At 51.7% G+C, this 17,589-nt stretch overlaps 3 protein-coding genes across 3 annotated transcripts; 2 read left to right on the top strand and 1 right to left on the bottom strand.

The window, feature by feature from the left end:
• Positions 1-2,231: 2,231 nt before the first annotated feature.
• J4E78_005248 (uncharacterized protein) lies at positions 2,232-3,467 on the top strand (the record flags this gene model as incomplete). Its single annotated transcript, XM_049365870.1, has 1 exon — positions 2,232-3,467. The coding sequence occupies one exon, from the start codon at positions 2,232-2,234 to the stop codon at positions 3,465-3,467; it is 1,236 nt and encodes a 411-aa protein (XP_049222585.1).
• Positions 3,468-8,002: 4,535 nt separating this feature from the next.
• Positions 8,003-12,681, bottom strand: J4E78_005247 (uncharacterized protein; the record flags this gene model as incomplete). Its single annotated transcript, XM_049365869.1, has 4 exons — positions 8,003-8,050; positions 8,097-8,768; positions 9,951-12,617; positions 12,673-12,681. 4 exons carry the CDS (start codon positions 12,679-12,681, stop codon positions 8,003-8,005), a joined length of 3,396 nt encoding a protein of 1,131 aa, XP_049222584.1.
• Positions 12,682-13,310: 629 nt separating this feature from the next.
• On the top strand, positions 13,311-14,556 carry J4E78_005246 (uncharacterized protein; the record flags this gene model as incomplete). Its single annotated transcript, XM_049365868.1, has 3 exons — positions 13,311-13,398; positions 13,452-14,325; positions 14,379-14,556. The coding sequence occupies 3 exons, from the start codon at positions 13,311-13,313 to the stop codon at positions 14,554-14,556; spliced, it is 1,140 nt and encodes a 379-aa protein (XP_049222583.1).
• Positions 14,557-17,589: the final 3,033 nt, after the last annotated feature.

Raw genomic sequence — 17,589 nt, 5'->3', positions numbered from 1 at the left:
TCTCATCCTAGTGGTCGTCTTGGAGACAGGTGGGAATACGGTGTAGAATCGACGGCGCTTCGTATCTCGCTGGTCCACTTGGTGAGAAAGCCTCATTCTGAAATCAGTCCATGACGATAGTAGCATGCGGGTGCGGAGAAAACAGTTCTGCAGGTCATGGGGAGTCATAGCAACGCATGATGTTGGTGGGTGCGAAGGATTACGCAAGGTGAGTTGTCTGATAGCAAAGTGGGTACTGGGAATTTTGACACTTCGAGAAAGTATTGTGGAAAAGCTCGGTAGGAACGCAACCCGATGAGCCCCAAGGACAAGGCCCGATGTAGTCCAATAAGGACCGAGCATCGGGGTCAAAATACAAATGAGAACTGTGTGCCGAGAGATTACAAGGAGCGTGTTGACGGGAGATACCAGGCTGTATGCGTCCAAGGCGCAGGCTTCATGCACAGCACGGATACAGGCGTTCCGCCGGAGCCAGTCAAATTGAAAGAGCGAGGTACTTGCGCTGCGAACTTGCTTTATCGAGCCGTAGTAGGTGCGAGCGGGGAGATCAAACCATGTAACCGCGACCATTTACTTTGTTGTTGACGCTTTTGATCGAATCAAAACGGCGCCGCTGGAGCGCTATGCAGCCGCGAGTGGGCCCGACATCGACAGTACCATATGCCTTGGAAGACGACTGCAGACAACGAAGTAGCGGTAAACAGCTGCGCGCCCCAGGCCAGCGAGTTGGAGAGGCTGTGAGACATTCGAGAAAATTTTCACGGGCGGGAAATTAGCTTAGGTACATGAGCAGAGGGAAGTTCGAGAAGGGATCCGAGCAATAGAGTGCGGCTCTGAGCAGTGGACAGGGCCTCCCTAGCAGTGATAATCGGCCCCAAGCGACGCGGGACGACGTTGAATGGTGGACCTTCCGCTGTTTCGGAGGGAAGGACTCCAGCCAAAACCTACCAGCCGTGTGCCGCGACGATGGGCCTTGTAGCGTTGGTACTAGGCAAAAGGTAGTTTACCAATGGGTACGTTTAGGAAATGGTCGCGAGCTGAAGGCGACGCTGGGAATATGTCTGGAGATCAACTCGAGCTATATGTCGCTCGGTAGCTGGTCGGTCACGGCAGGATTGGCTGCGTACGACGACCATGTGGGAGGAGCTGCGCCGGTGCCAGCAGGTGCTCGCAGCCAGAGAAGCACAGGCAGAATGGGCCGTGTTTTTGCATCCGCGCTGCAGCGAGCCGCGAGTCCTGCCCAACGACGCATCTGGAGGGTGAAAGGGTGTGGTGGAGCTTTGTTGGCTGCAAGGAGGGCCGTTTGAAGAGCGTTCGGCAGCAAACGAAACACGCTGAAAACGGTGACAGCTGGATCGAAGACGATGCTGCACGACATGTAGGACAGCAAATGAAGGGAGGTACAGAGTTGCGCTGCTTGCGCTAGCCACGCTCGAAGGGGCATCTCTGAGGGTGTCCAGGATTACGGGTATATAGCGAGCAACATGATGTTTCCAATATTACACACCCAAAACAGAACAAATATAAAACAGGCTGGGCGCAATGCTCGTTAGGCATCAACGGGAGAGAAACTCATACATGCATACACACTGTAGAAGGCGTCCCGTCGAGTGCGAGAGAAGAGTCAGAGAGCGGCTTGGACAGTGTAGGGTTCGGGGCTAGCTTCCCAGAATACTCGTGGGCAATATGGGCAGGAGGCACAGCATGGTGCCATGGTCAATCTGACCCGTAGATGAGGGACTGCTAACAGCCGGGGTCCCTTGGGCTGTGGTAGTGCGTGCATGGCGCCGACAGGGGGCGGCGTTAGGGTGGATGGGCATCCACAGTGGTCCGCGCGCGGAAAGAGCGAAAGAGGCTCGTCTCAAAAGCAGGCGCAGCCCGCCGTCGCTTCCTCGTTTGCGCACTCGAGCATCATCACCACATATTACCAAGCACCAGACGTCAACGTCTACACTCGATTAGGATCCTCCAAACTGGATCCTTCTGGCACCCTCTAGCAACTATACCATACACACCCAATGTGCAGTAGACAGAGCCGGATTTCCCTTTCTCTCTCCTCCGTCGCTGCACCCCCATTCACATCCGCCCACTACCAACGCCCACGAAGACCCGCCTTCGGTTTGCACATTCCAAGGTGAAGCAGGCACCGGCCTGGGCTCCTTCCCCATCGATCCCGCACACGAACCTCACCGCCGCCATCCATTGAGCCGCACAGCGACATATCCACCAACATGTACGCACAACAGTATCCCACGCCACCCCCGGGCTACAACATGCCCTACGACCACTTCCGCACGACACCGCCCATGTCGCCCGGTCCCGGTAACGCCTACTACTCGCCGCGGCACGCGCCCCAGATGGCGACCCCACGAGCGAGTCCCAAGGTTGCGGCCCACTCTCGACGGGCATCGCACGCCGTACCGTCCAACTACTCGTACGCACCCACACCTCGTGGAGGGGCCATGCCTCAGTATGCCGCTGCAGACCCGCGCACATACGCGACGCCGAGAGGCACCCCTGAATATGTAAGTTATTTCGGTTACAATATTCCAAGTCGGCAACGCCGCGACACAGACGTCCCGCCTCTCAAGCGCAGCAATCGCGAGAGGAAGCGTCGACCGTCGCAGTCGGCACGTCACGTCTACACCAAAGTTGTCTTCGACGACCAAGGATACGGCTACGAGCGCGATTACGACGTCTACGACTATCCACCACCGCCATACGAACAGTATGCGCGCCACGACATGTACGGGAGGGATGCTGATCAATATTACTACGATCAGGTCCCTATTTATGATCCAGAGCCAAAGGCCAGCAGCCGTCCACGACGCGCCTCCGCAGCAACCAGCCGACAGCCAGCCGCCTCCCCCAAGAAGCCCGCCCCAGCAGCTGCCCCCAAGACCAGCCCCAAGGCCACCGAGGAAGATGCGCGCCGCGCTGGCATTCCCGCCGGCTACTCGTACAAGAACTGGGACCCCACAGAAGAACCCATCATGCTCCTAGGATCCGTCTTCGACGCCAACTCCCTCGGCAAGTGGATCTACGACTGGACTGTCTTCCACTACGGCCCCGCAACCCCTCTCGCCGAGATGGCAGGCGAGCTCTGGCTCCTGCTCATCCAACTTGCCGGCAAAGTCAAGAGGGCCGACGAGACCATGCCCAAGATCCGCAAGAAGGAGAACCACGAAATGGTCGAAGACTTCCTCGAGAGTGGCGAACGCCTTTGGGTCCGCTTCGCCAAGCTCCTCAAGGTCTGCGAGGACTACATGTGGAAGGCCGCTAAGAAGGAGAGCGGCAAAGAGAAGCCTGTTTCCATGGGCAAGAACAGCGGCAAGGAGTTTGTCGAATCCATCTTCGGTCGCGACCGAGAACTAGAGAAGACCGAGAAGCTCATGACCGGAATGCGTCTCTGGTCCATGCGCTTCGATGCCAACTGCGAGGACATCCTACGATACCCATCTGCTTAGGATCTCTTACCTTTCATACCTCGACGCTTTGGCGCTGGCGTTTTCTGTCTCGGTATACCCTTTCCCTTACCGTCATTGCTTTGCGCATTATTTGATGTTACCGCGAGATACCCTTTCTTGCATTTCGTAATTGTTAATCTTGCTGCATCTTATTCGCTTTGCACGTTCACAACAATGTACAACACTACCGGGTTTTCTCACGCATTGGGCGGGTCACAGGAAAAAGTCTGCTTTCTACTATGATATCCCCCTTCTTACTCTTGTATTGTTTTTCTAGCCTACTATCGTTATTTGCTGTTTGGGTTTCGGGCACGCATGGTGTTCAGGTTGTTACTCTGGGGGTACTGGGATACCACTACACTTTGTCTTCTGGGTTAGTCCACTAGATTTGAGAGATTCTCTACGGAACATCTCTATCAGAAAGATCGGTACCTCACGGTCAAAACTAGCTATACCCACTTACCACTCTATTGCTATCTACAAATTTTATTACTTATTATCGAACCATCTACTTCCCATGTCTTCGTGCAACTGCTTCTTCCGTGACTCACAAGCCCTGTCCGCCTATCAAACCCGCATGCGTCGCATTCTCCTACACAGCCATTATCAAAGTTTCCAACGGCGGCGATCTCCAAAAGCCGCGACCCCTGCATGCCAGCCACACATGGGCAATCTGAGACACAAGTAACCCTATCGAACACCTCAGATCAGTCTCGACACATGCTTTTGCGTCTGCAACACCTGAATTTCACATGCTTTCACACACCCTCTTCTGCCTGGGTTGCCACGTTCCCAGGCTCCCAGGAGGCGCTGTCGCACTGTGAGTCGCAGACTCATCACAGTCCTTTTAGTGAATCATCACGCACGATGGTGCCTTGTTGCAGCCAACGGGCGCTTGCGCATGCACATGGCCAACTTCATTGGCTGTTTCGGGCTGTCCTCAGCCTTACCATAGAAGAAGCGCTGTGCATGGAAGCCTGCTGCAGGTTGCGTCAAAGAGGCAAGGTCATGATGTTTGCTTTTTCCGCGACCCCCATGGCCTTGAACGTGGCTTGTGAAGGCGGGAAGGATTGCCACCTATCCAATCCGACGGCCTGCAGATGAGTTCGTGCCGCCTGGCGCTGGCCCTCAAGATTGGTAGAGTGGAACGACAGCGGTTTGCTATCTTGATATCGATCCGTGCCGGGAAAAGAAATAGGGCATTGCTCACGTTTGCGTGGAGGAATGGTTGGGTTAGACATGAGTGCACAAAGTGCTATTTACGAATGCGTTGTGGGTGGTAAGGCCCAGGGCTTTGGGATGGCCGTCGCACAGTACCTACAGCTCGCGCGCATCGCATGCAACGATGACATTACAGCGAATCTACCTACCGTCCCTCCATCCAGGGTCTCTCGCGGCCATCACAACACAGTAAACCACCCCTTAATAGCGGCCACACATGCGGCTCAACGTTATCAGCCTCCTTCCCTGCCTCGCCTTCCTCATAAAGTTCCATGCCACCCCATCCCGAAGCTTAGCGCACGCGTCCCTTCCCATTTCAAGATTAAGAGGCGTCGCGTTATCCCTGGGCACGGGAACTCCTTTGATAGGCACACTCTGCCTTGATCCCCGGTTATGACACGAGTCAACGTCGCGCAAGGGCACCCTGACATGGGCTGATTAGGCAACAGTTTTGATAGAGTTGCAGGATTGGCATCATATCGCGTTTTGGGATCGACAGGCACAGAGACATTGCCCGTCGTCGGGAGGCTCGGATGGAAGGGAAGCATGGTGGGTGGCTAGTACTCCGTGTATGACAAAAGACGCGAGGTTGGGACAGGAAGGGTTCCACGGGATCTGTTGGCTAGAACCAGGGCTATCGGCTTCCACGACAGTCTCTGCTAAGTTACCGTCATTTAGCTTTTCGGTTTTGGTGGGTGTCACGAGCTGAGTGAGCGCTGTTGGGGTGCGCCGTGTTGATTGGGTGCGGCATCGCATCTTCCTTCTTTTGTGCTCAGTGCTTTCCACGGCTGAATGAGTGTGGTACTTGGATCGTTTGTGCGAATCGCTCCAACGAACGAATAGCATTGTTCTACTCCGGCGTAGCACATGCGATCGCTTTCCAGATGACCTCTGCGTCCCAGCAAACATGTCTGCTTCTGGACCTTTCTCCGTCGCGCCGGATCGCGTTCCGTCGCAACTATACGACATCATTCCGCTAAACAGGCAAGCCCATCACATCACCATGGGCGAGCACTTTGCCTGAATATCCCAATCGCGTCAATGCAATGGGTCGCGAAAACGCGAATCCGGGGTGCATGTGCATGCCTCGCAGAACACCTGATGCCTACACTATCGCTATCGTCAAACCTACCAGCAGTTCATGCAGAAGCGTGACATATACACACACAGGCCATGCCCATCGGCGAGCGACTACGGTGTTTCAAAACACGTGGCCGGTGCCATCGTGCATGAACCGGTCCCCTATTCCACGTCCCTTCGCACCCAAGCACACCCAAGCAGCAAGCGAAGCGAGTACATCAGGCAAGCCGCGGCATATGACGAATGCCAGACTAAACCCCGCCTAGACCCACCCGTCCAGTTCCTCTCCCCCTCCTGCTTATCCACTTTTGTACCCCGCTGCCACTCCGCGTGAACCGCCTTTGCCTATGTCACTGTTTCGCCTACTTCCAAGGTTTTCTTTTCACCTACCGCGTCACGGTGCCGGAGCGGAACATGAGAATCGTGATGGCGGGTAGATGGACGCGTGGTCACAAGATCGTCTATCGTCATACATCGGTCAATGCGAGATCATTCATGCCGTGCGAGCATCGAGATCGCGGCTATTGGCAAGTTTCTGACTACCATGACCGGAGCTGGCCGATGCGTCGCTTGTGTGGTACAATACGTTCACGGTGAGGGGTGTGGAGGGGTCGAAAAGTTTGAGCCAGAGACATGCCACGTCTATACCGCTCCCCTCTGGCGTTCTGCTCTCGTTACATTGACGAATGAGCGATCTGGCTATATGCATCGTGGGTGTGGTCAGCTGCGCCTTTTGGTTTGCTGGTGGGTGGCTTCGGGCTGCGAAATGGAGGATTAAGCGCTGTACCCTCAGCGTGATTGGGGTTCTTTTGAGAAATGCCGGAGAAATGCGCGCTGGGAGGCAGACTCGGATAGGCGTGTGCATACGCGCATTATTTCTTCAGCGGCACTTGCACTGAGAAACACTAACCGCCGGTCTAAGTGCAGGTGACAAGCAGGTATGATGTAACCTTAGGTCGCAAACGTGAGTTCCAAGGACGACTGTGAACCTGGCGGGTACACCGCGAAGTACCCCCACGGCCAACGTAGCAACACCAAAACAATCTCGATCCGAAGCGCAACCTCCCGCCAGACCAGGACAGCGATATCCCTTCCAACTCCCACGTGCCCTCGCCAGCGTCACCAATCCCTCACTGCGCATAAGCGCCCGCAACACCACCCCTCCATGCATCCAATACCCCTCCAACACCCATTCCATTCCCATCACCCTGCCGCAAGGCACTGTCAAAATAGTCCTTTGTCCATACCAAACAACCCCTCCATTGTATAGGCTTACTGTGCGTCACAGACCGTCCCTTATCAGGTACTATCTTTGCTATTCCTGGGCCGTGAACTGCATGCACTGCGCATGCGAACACCCTTCTAGCGCGCCGACTGTTTGTTTCTATTTCAGTCGTCACATGCGAGCGGGGTAAAGGACGAGGCTGCATTCCCGGCTTATGTGATGAATGTATTGTATTGAACTAACCGGATGGAGATCGATAGCGATGCAAGGGGGAGAGGTGTGGTTACACGACAGGCAGTGGGAAATAGTGTAGTCAGCACTATCTCTAGGTGTTAACCTAGGTGAATAGAGACAGGGCATCAAACAACAGATGTTCTGAATGGTTCGCAAATGCAATGCCTTCAATGTATTCCACAATGTGCTCACCATGCGAGAGCTAATCGAGTACCTATCACAGCGACCTCATCGCCCTTTGGACAGAACAGTTTGCCAGACTCAACCAACCGAAGTAAAGGCAAAGATTCTTCATTGAGCCAATGGCGCGGCAACATGAAGTGTTTCTTAACCATACCCGCGTTTTCCGCATTCTGCGTGTGCTTTGAGGGCGATACAGCCCCTGAAGTTGCTGGCTTGTCTTTTGCGTAAACAGATCCAATCTTCCAGGTACAGATCCAGAAATCTTGATCAAGGAAGACGAATCTATCTTTTGCTAGCACGCCGAGCGTGACTTCGACTAGCTTTGAGACTTCTTTTGGGATATAGCGGATAGCTGTTTTCGGGATTGATAGGATCGCCACTTCATTCCCTCCTAGCTTGGGGACTGAATCGAGTTCCGAAACTCTTAGCATCATGTGGGATTTAGAGCCTGACTTCAGCATTCTTTCCACGACTATGTGAGATCGATCTTGAGCTAGCCGTACATTTACGGTCTGGCAGCTTGACTGTGAAGTCGCGTTTGCTTCGTTTTGATCATCCTTTCTCATAGTTATGGCGTCTAATGGCTGACGAGTTATATTTGCGACATTTCCGTCATCGTAACGTATGAGTTCGGTTGCTTCTAGGGTGGTCCAGGAAAAGCGTCGAATACCAAAGTGGTTGAATACCAGTAAATATTGCGAGTCTCTCGGATCGTTGATCCAACGCTGGGCTGTGTCGCTACTTCCATGGTACTGACAGCTCAATTTCTTCTCTTCTAGTGACAAGACTTGTACGCCGTGCTGTCTCACTAGAAGAAGAAAAGTTCCATCGGGGCTGAATAGCACTTGTTGAGCAGTACCCAACTGCGATGACATGCTGAGATTAAGGATCGGTTGTACATTCCATCGCTTCGGATCGTCGGTGACGGCTGGTGGAAACACGTGCTTCACGCTGATATCCCCACCCAATTCCGCAATAGCAAGACGCTCACCACTGTCGTCCCAGGCCAACAAGTCTATCATCATATATCGAGGGGAACTTGACACATTTAACACCTTTGTGCCTTCTGCGTTGAAGAGATAAACTTCTCCAACCTCGTTCCCAGCACAGAAGTATTTGCTGTGTAAGGTAACGGCCAAAGCTGTGATTTGGTCTTCTTGTCCGACGATCTGGATGGAGTCGTTCAAGGTAGAGATATCGCTCTGCGTCTCCCATTGATCCTCGGACTGGTCACCCGTTTCTTGCAAGTCGGCGAGTGCCGCCGGCTCCCAGGCGGTGCACACAGCATCGCGTATCTCGTAAAATCGACGAGAGTCGGGACTGAAGGCGAGAGCTCTTGGGGTAGTGTCGCACCTCAGCTGATATAGTAGAGCAAAGCTTTGGAAGTTGAAAAGGCGAATCACTCCGTTGTTGTCGCATGTCGCAAATGATAGACCGTCTGAGCTACATTGGATCAAACTAGCAGTTGTGCGTAGTTCGTCGTTTGTCTGTTCGTATGGGTCCCATTTGAATACGCATCCATCGTTGTACTTTCCGAGGATGTTTCCATAGCGTGCATTCCAAGATACTGTGTCTACTCCCGGCCATATTGTCTCGTTGAAACCTCTTCCTTCAACGTGACGGGAGTTTCTGCCAATTACTTGGCATTCTTCGACTGACCATACGGATAGTGGGAACCCACGATAAGCAACTGCGATTTGGGTACCATCGGGATTGAAGACCATGGAGCAGGGTGAGTTGGCGTTACCAAGACCGGCGACATCGGATTCTTGTAAGGAACCCAATAGCTGCCATTCTGGATCTTGAGAGCCCAATGCCAGCATTTGAATCGTCTTGTTTTCGCACGCGGCCAATACTTTCGTTTTGTCTTCGCTGAATGTGACACCCAAGACTGTGGTTTCGCTGGGACTAGTGGTGGTGAGGATGAGACGGCCAGATGGGACTTCCCAGATGTTAATACGCAACACTCCACACGAGAGGTATCTTGTTCCGGTGGAGTCAAAACAGCATGCTGTGATGTACTCCCCTTGAACGAGGGTCAGCCTCCTTTCGAAGTTGACCGCACTCCAGATCAGCGTCACCCCGTGAGATTGGTGGTCTGTAGCGACAGCGGCGACATGACTTCGAGAGCATATCAATCTCGACAGCCGAAAGCTTCTTACTGACATATGCGCGACAGAGTCATCCCATCTCTCGTTTGAGACACCCGAGACTGATATATAGCGAAAGGTCTTCTGCTTTGTAAACTGACAGTGAACCATCGAGCTTCGAGGGCAAAGCTCTGGGATGAAGTTGTGAATGGATGCGGGATCATACAATAGGGCAGAGCCAAACTTCCCAGCGATCTTGGTGAGGTCGATAGCCCAAAGTCGAAGTAGATCTCGCTGATCTTCGTCGAGACCAGCTTCGTATTTTGAGCTTTTTTTGCTGCTGATCAGCTCTGTCAGCGTCCGCGAAGCATACACAAGAACTTTAAGCTGCTGCAAAGACGCGAGAATACGAATCCAAGTAAGCACGTGAGATCTTCGTAGAAATTGTACCAGAGTTGACAAGGCTGCGGAGTCGATGCGTGTTGCAAGGCCTAGATGAAAGGACCAAGAAGTTGCCGCATAGTTGACAAAGTTGCGTTTGAGTTCTGCGTTGGTCTGGTTGAGTTTGCTGCGAACACCAGTGTCCATAAGAGAAGCCATACAGTGACGAAAAGACTCTAGGTGGGTCTGCTCAGCATCGATGTATAGATCCAGCTCAGGCGTGTGTGTGAGATAATCGCGCGCGGTCTGATGTATCATCGTAACATTTTCGCTCATATCCACAACGACAAAGAAGCCACAAGTGGCAGTGATGGTGCTGCGCAGGTCGAGTATCCTGTTGAAAGACGGGCGGAGCGCTTCTTCTAGCTCCTTTAGGGTGAGCGCTCGCCGAGAGAACATCGCCCATGTGAGTATCCGCCGTGCAAGTTGCTTGTCGGTTGAACCCATGTCTTTAGCTACCACAGAAGCCATGCGATGATACATAGCTTCCATACCAATAGGCATATTCCCAAGTGCTTCTCTGATGTCATCAGTGGTGTGACGTTTGAGTGCCTCTTTGATGGCCAGATGCACCCAGAGGAAATTGCCTTCCGCGCGTTGTAAGATCATGTCAGTGACTTCCTTTTTGAAGCCTTCGTCCCATCTCGGTAAAGCCATTCGGCTTTCAACGTAGGCTTGGACATCTTGCTGGGACTTGTGTGTTATTGGAAGGGTTTCGACTGGTATCGACTTTCCCAGCTGGTCGAACTCAGAACGCAACTCCGTGGTCTCACGGCTCACTACCAATAACTTGATTGGTATCACTGAGTTCTGCAGGCCGTTGAGCAGACCCAGTAGTAATTCAGGTGAGTCGGCTTCATCCAAAGCGTCTATAACCCAATACAGAGGTGCTGTTTGTCGTAATGTCAGGAGTGCGGTAACAAATAGTCGGTTCCAAACAGTTCTGGCATCAGTCTTCTCTAGACGTAGCCCGTCTTCTGATAGATCTCGCATGCGTCTCCGGTATTGAGGTATCTCTCCAGACAGCTGAAAAGCCATGGACCGAAGACAGCCGTTTATTGATCGCTTGGATTGATCGCCAAACCGGAAGAAGTAAAATTGACAAGTTTGCCCTCTCAGCTTGACCTGATCAATGATGAACGACGAAAGTACGGATTTCCCACTACCCGGCCGCGCGTGCAGCCAAAGAATCGAGCTCTGAGTAGTATCATCCATCCAAGTCTGGAATGAACTCTCCTGAAGTATCCAATCACAGGTACCTGGCATCCATTGGTCGTGAAAGAAGTTGAAATCATCGTAGGGAAGGTTCTGTATAGAGAGGAGAGCTTCAACGGCTTCTGATGCGTCTGAAGAAGCCGAAGAAGACCTTCTGAAGCTTATGCCGATAGCTCGCACACGGTCTACCAAGGTTTTCAGAACATCTCGCATACTAATGTAGTTTGCATCACTTGGGCTGTAGTACTTGCAGACGTCGTGGTGGTCGGCATTCATGGCTCTCGAAATTTCTCCCGGATATCCCAAGATAGCCGATTCCTTCTCCAGGATTCTAACCTTTTTGGGACCGACAGGAGTATCAAGAGTCTCATAGAAGGAGACTATGTGAAGCTTCGGAGCAAATTTGCGAAATTGCTCATTGATGTCCTCTAATGCCGGCGAGTTTTTCTGCAAGTCTGCAACATACTGCTTGGGGGAGAACCTGAGAAGAGAGGCTGAGAGCACGCGGTTGAGTAGCTCGGCCATGTTAGAGCCGCGGTGTGGGGTTGACAAGAAGATGATAGCGTTGATCGACTTGACAATTTCAGAGTACTCGTCATCGCTCTGACCCAGGATGTAAGCTTTTTTGACCACGAGACCTCCCATTGAGTGAACGATGAAGATGATTGGGACATCTCCTAGTCCCAGATCCTCCAAATCCCTGTTCTCGTCTTTCGTGAACTTCATCGCAAACAACAGCTCTTTCGCGAAATCTGTGATGTTGAGCACCGTACGTGACGAAGTTGACTTCCAGTCTGCATCGTATCCAAATGATAAAATCCGCGCAGAACCAATGGCGGGCTCGCTAGGAAGCCAGAGATGAGGCCAGAAATAGTTTGGGTCATGGTTTTTGGACCAGGTAGAATGGCTCGATCCGCCCAAGCCATGAATGAGGACAATATCCAACGAATGTCCTCCCTCGGGTTCGTGGATTACGGTAAGTCCCAAAGGGTTCATGCGCCTGTGTGCAGATTGCGATTTGTCATGAGGCTCATTCGACACACTCATGGAGGCGAAATTCGATGTGACGCTTTGAAAGCTACCTGAACGACGCTCAATCGTTGATGAGCTTGGCGGTGGGCTCAGTTGGCTACTGAGGCGTCGCTCAGTATCGATCGGGGTTATAGTGCTAGCCTCGTTGCTGCTCTGGAGGCGTCCCCGACCAATTAGATCAGGGGATACGTTCCTTCTGCCTTGATCAGGAAGGCCAGGGTGCCCATGTTTTACAATGCCCTTCTCAACGGGTGTGAGCTCCTGAGCGCCAGCGGTCGTGAACGGAGAAACTGAAGTCCCTTCGCGATCCAAATCTTGGTCAGGATGGGCAACTTCGGCATTTGGAGCATACTTTGCAGCCGGCTTCACATTGGCGATCAGTTCAGCTTGAGCACGACCTTTGTACTTGCTGCTAAATCTCTTTCGTAGCTAAAGCAGATTGATCAGCCTCTGTCGCAACACCGTTACGATAACTTTGACTTACTCGATCCATAGTTGGAGCTTGTATGAGCCACACATCCGTTCTGTGTTGTGTTCTGGAGGCTGGAGATGCGCACAACCAAGGCCTCGGTCAAGCAGGCTGAACAAGCGACGTAATCAAGCATGCTACGACGATCAATCAGCTAATGGTAGGCATGCAAGTCCCACTAAAGACAATGCAGTTACTGTGAGGGAGACTCCGGCCATCTGCCGGTTTCGTCGATCTGTTCGTAGTACGCTGGGCGGGAAGAATCCCACCAATTACCAACCGTGTGAGGACCCTGTCTTTATGTGTAGCACAAGTAAGGGAAGGAACAGCGAAGTGCATTCGTTATCATCTGATGATGCAATACGGGTCGATGACCCCGCCCCAGTGACCAATGATACAATGTTTGCTGCAAGACGGAGTTGGCCTCTATGCGGCACGGTCGGCTAAGCGATACACGAACTGTGCCCAATATATTATAGCGAATAGTATGTCTCGTTAGCCGCTCACCGGAAGTACCACTGTTACGGATAATTGCACCGAATAGACACGTGCGTATTGCCGATGATGGTAGCTGATTTGCTTGTATGACAAGAAGTTTTGCATTTAGTCTCAGGCAGATGATCGCAAGAGCTACACCTTACTTCTAAACGAACATGTCGAACTTAGTGCGGCCCGAGAAGAGAGACGTCTCGAGCGCTGGTATTGAGGGCGACTTTCCTCTAGATGTGGGTGTAGTCGAAGGTGAGTTCTTGTGGCACGAACATCCTGCTAAGAGCTCACACCCTTGTGTACAGCTCTACCAGAAGGTAGCCAGGTTCTATCAGCGAACAATTATGGCTCCTCCGCGTGGACAGTCACGGCTCGTCTGAACGTTTTGCTTCCAAATGGATTGGAGAAGAAGTTTTTCATCAAAATTGCGACTGGAGAACCTGGCCATGTGATGATGAGGGGAGAGTTCAACGCCATGAGCGCTCTTTACCGGACTTGCCCAGGGTTCATCCCGAAACCTCTGACATGGGGCAAATTCAAAGAAGCGCCAGAGACATACTTCTTCCTGTTGGACTTTGTAAACATGACAAATGACTTGCCGGATCCTGTCCAGTTTTGTGCCAAGCTCGCAGACCTCCACAGGTCGAGTGAATCACCGACTGGAATGTTTGGCTTCCACGTCCCGACCTGTCATGGCAGATTTGCCCAAGATGTGGCTTGGGATCCGAGTTGGCCGAACTTCTTCACCAAGCTGCTCCGAGCTGCTCTCGTGATCGAAAATAAGGAATGCAGCCCATGGCCAGAGTTCGAGACAATTGCGGAGCGTACAATGTCTCATGTCATTCCGAGGCTTCTGGGGGCGCTCGAAGAGAATGGTCGTAAGCTCAAACCATCACTCATTCACGGAGTCCTATGGGAAGGTAACATTGGAACGGACCTTTCGAACGGCAACGTCTACGTCTTCGATTCTGGCGCATACTATGCCCACCATGAAATGGAGCTAGCTATGTGGCGATGCGAAAGGCACAAGATCAAATCTCGAGAATACAAGCGGCAGTACCTCCGCAACATGGCTGTGAGTGAGCCAGCGGAAGAGTTTGATGACCGCAATCGTTTGTATTGTGTAAAGGCGAACGTTATCCATTCCGCGCATCATCCTGGATCTATCGTCAGAGAAACGTGAGTCGCAGTTTTGACGGTTGAATGCAAGAAGTCCACTCACATGTTTGTAGGGCTTATAATGACATGTGCTATCTGGTTGATAAGTACGCGCCATACCCGCACGGAGAAGAGCCTTCACGGAGTAAAGTGCAGGGCGAAGTCCCTGCGACGATATGGCAGGGAGGGGACAGTCACGCCAGGTCAGCTCATGCCTTCAATATTGAAGCAACTCCCACTCTGTCGGCCTAGAGTTGAGATACATTTAGAGTCCCGCAATAGAACATCAGATCCATTGCAGTAACACAATTTCTAACACCGTTGTGACTGGCTTTGTCTCTTTTGTCTCCAGCCTCGTCCGGAGTGCTGTAGTAGAAATGCCATGGGTACTGACAATAGAGTGACGCCTGTCAATAAGGTGAAAGTCCATCCAGTTCCCAGATTCGAAATCATGACATCCAGAGCTGCTAGAGCTGAGGCAGCAAGTAGGCAACGAAATAGGTTAGCAGCTGCACTGGCTGTTGCGGGTCGGATCGGATTGACATCGACGAGTAGAGTACCGCACGCCTGAATTCGTCAGAATTCCATTCAATAAGATGTAGAACATAGCATAGCGAGAGTCAATACGTACGTTGAAAACGCCAGTGATCGAGGCACCGATGAAGAACTGGAGAACTAGAGGTAGCGCGAAATGCTAGTGGCAACTTAGTAACCCTATCCTCAAATGACAGGATGAAAACGAAGCCCTACCGTATGTCTGTCCAAAGCCCATCCGTATCCAATTGTTGTTACAGCTGCAGCACCCATATAGAAGTAGGTGGCACGCAGACGAGCCTTCTCTATAGGAAAGTTAAGAAGATCGTCGCCACGAGTCCGATCGATTGCGAAACCTGAGCGAGAAGCGACTCTGCGGTACTCCCAATTCATGACATACCCTGTTTTTTATCAGTCATTGGTTTGTGTGTACATCATGTATGGCCTACCGCAAGTGTAGGAAGCTAAAGCGCAGCCAATTCCAAACGGGATGTATATCAAGCCAGCGTATAGTTCCTCAAAGCCGTATATCGTTATAAAAAGGGTAGAGAGTGATGCCTGAACACAGCAGTACGTCATGTAAAACAAGCCATTGATGAGCATGATCAATGCATTCTCTTTTTGCCAGAGTGCTTTGAAACAAGGCTTGAGACTGGGCATTCGCATTCGCTGAACGTTGGCCCCACCCTCAGAGCTTGTTGTTGATGGTTTGTTCGCATTGAGCTTTATATGCGCCAAATAGGATCTGTTCAGGAGGCGGGTAGGCATGATTGATCCGTTTCCGACGATGTTCCGAGCGGTTTCTGGTAGCGTAACGGCGAGGATACAGAAGTTGATGCTAGATAGTATCGCGAGCGTCCAAAATATCCAAGGCCACCCGGCATATTGCACCAATATGCCTCCCAAGACAGGACCGAGACTGGGTGCTACATTCGGCCTAGGGCAAATGGTTAGGGCAGTATCGCCATTACTCGTACGTGGTCATAGCATACCCTAATAGAACTGCTCCGATAAATCCGCCTCGTTCAGCAGGTGTGGCAATATCACTGACGACAGCGTAGCCAAATGAGATCGTACCTGAAGGGCGCATAGGTCAGCGAGTACGGTAACCCGAACACGTATCCGTGAACTCACCACTCGAGCCAGCACTTTGCAGCATTCTCAGTACAAGCAATGCTGGATAAGACCTTTGTATGGCCAAACCCACATTGGCAATTGTGTACGTTAGTATGGCAAATAGAAACAGTGGTCGACGACCCAGGGTGTCAGCCATGTCACCCAGTATGGAAGGCGCTATCCCAGATACAAGCATGTAGGTCGTGATTGATAGGTTGGCCATCGTAAGTGTGATATTCAGATCTTGTGCGAGATTGAACAATGCTGGGTAGTAAATGAAGCTGCTGAGAGGAGAGAAAAGTCCCGCATATGCGACAAGGAAGACAATCCAACGCTTTTCGGCGCGAGTGAAGATGGAATACAGTGGTGTGTCCGGTGATTGCTCCTGCTCCGGAGCGCGAGCGACGACTGCGGCCTTCTTGCTCATAACGGGGGTGTTTGGTACAGTAGCCATAGCGTTTGTGATGGTAGAAGGTTAAGACCACAGACAAAGAAGGTCGAGTGCTTGCCAATGCAGGCAGGGATAGACCGATTGGTGGCGACGTGCTGCAGATGGCTGGTCATCGTCTTGTCCAGTAACAAGCCGGTATTTGATGTGACCCATATACCCGGAGCTATCCCTAGTTTGACAAAACATTGAGTGGTCGTGTGGCCGCATTGCTGCTGTGGCACAGTTCAGCGGTGCTGGCTTCATCGGGCTTGCTCTGCAGGTCAACATAGAGAATGCGACACAACAAGAGCCTATCTGAGCCGTCCCCATCATCAGCAGTCTATATTCCGTGAGTTCAGTATACTCTATCATCCACGTGATATGCCATGGTGTCAAGATATCTAGGTATCAGTACTCTCAAGGTGTGTGCTTGAAGGAAGAGCTGTTGTCTCGGGCTGTGGCCACCCCAGCTACCCCACTCAGTGCACGCCCTAGCGCGCATCGCCGGCGTGCACCCTCGCAACTTCGCAATGGCCTTGGGAAGGGAGCATGCTTGCATTTATCGACAAACTGAATGCAAAATACCAGTGCTAGAGTGCCCGTTAGACTACAGGTTACTACCAAATAGAAAACACAACTTTTACTTTGCAGCGACGGTAGGAAATAACGATAAAACGATGTTCCTCGAAAATGCTACAGATAAAGAGGAAGACCTGGATCAATTTTGCTTATTAGGGTAGAGTGCACCCTATACTAGGTGCCTGAGTCAAATTTATTGGTTGCTTCTGCAGTAAATTTGGGATCCGGCAGCTTTGTGCCAGTGTATAAGCTGGTCACCATACTAAGTAGTGCGACCAGAAACAATCCGAAGTCAGAAGAAGCGACGCAAGAGCGTGTACTTGAGACATGAGGAATAGTAACATAGAACATGTCTTATTATAGATGTTCGTATCAGATTGTGTACGCTACGCGACGATCATATCAGGAAAGGAGCGGCATGTACGTATACGTTAATACCATTAGCTATACTCACATATAGCCAGTCGCTGCTAAGCGTGACTTTTCTTACTATCATCTATGAATCATGACTTTCATCCAACCCTCCTATCTATTAATCCCAGCAGTGCGTTATCTCATGTCGAACACACATAGCAATGAGAAGATGATACCTCCGAGTAAGACTGTGTAGCCACACCCCAGAGACA

This window comes from Alternaria triticimaculans, assembly GCF_023758025.1.
Source record: "Alternaria triticimaculans strain BMP 0046 chromosome Unknown scaffold_6, whole genome shotgun sequence".
NCBI lineage: Eukaryota > Fungi > Ascomycota > Dothideomycetes > Pleosporales > Pleosporaceae > Alternaria > Alternaria triticimaculans.
The sequence above is the reverse complement of the archived record's forward strand: the minus strand, read 5'-3'. Positions and strand labels throughout refer to the sequence as shown.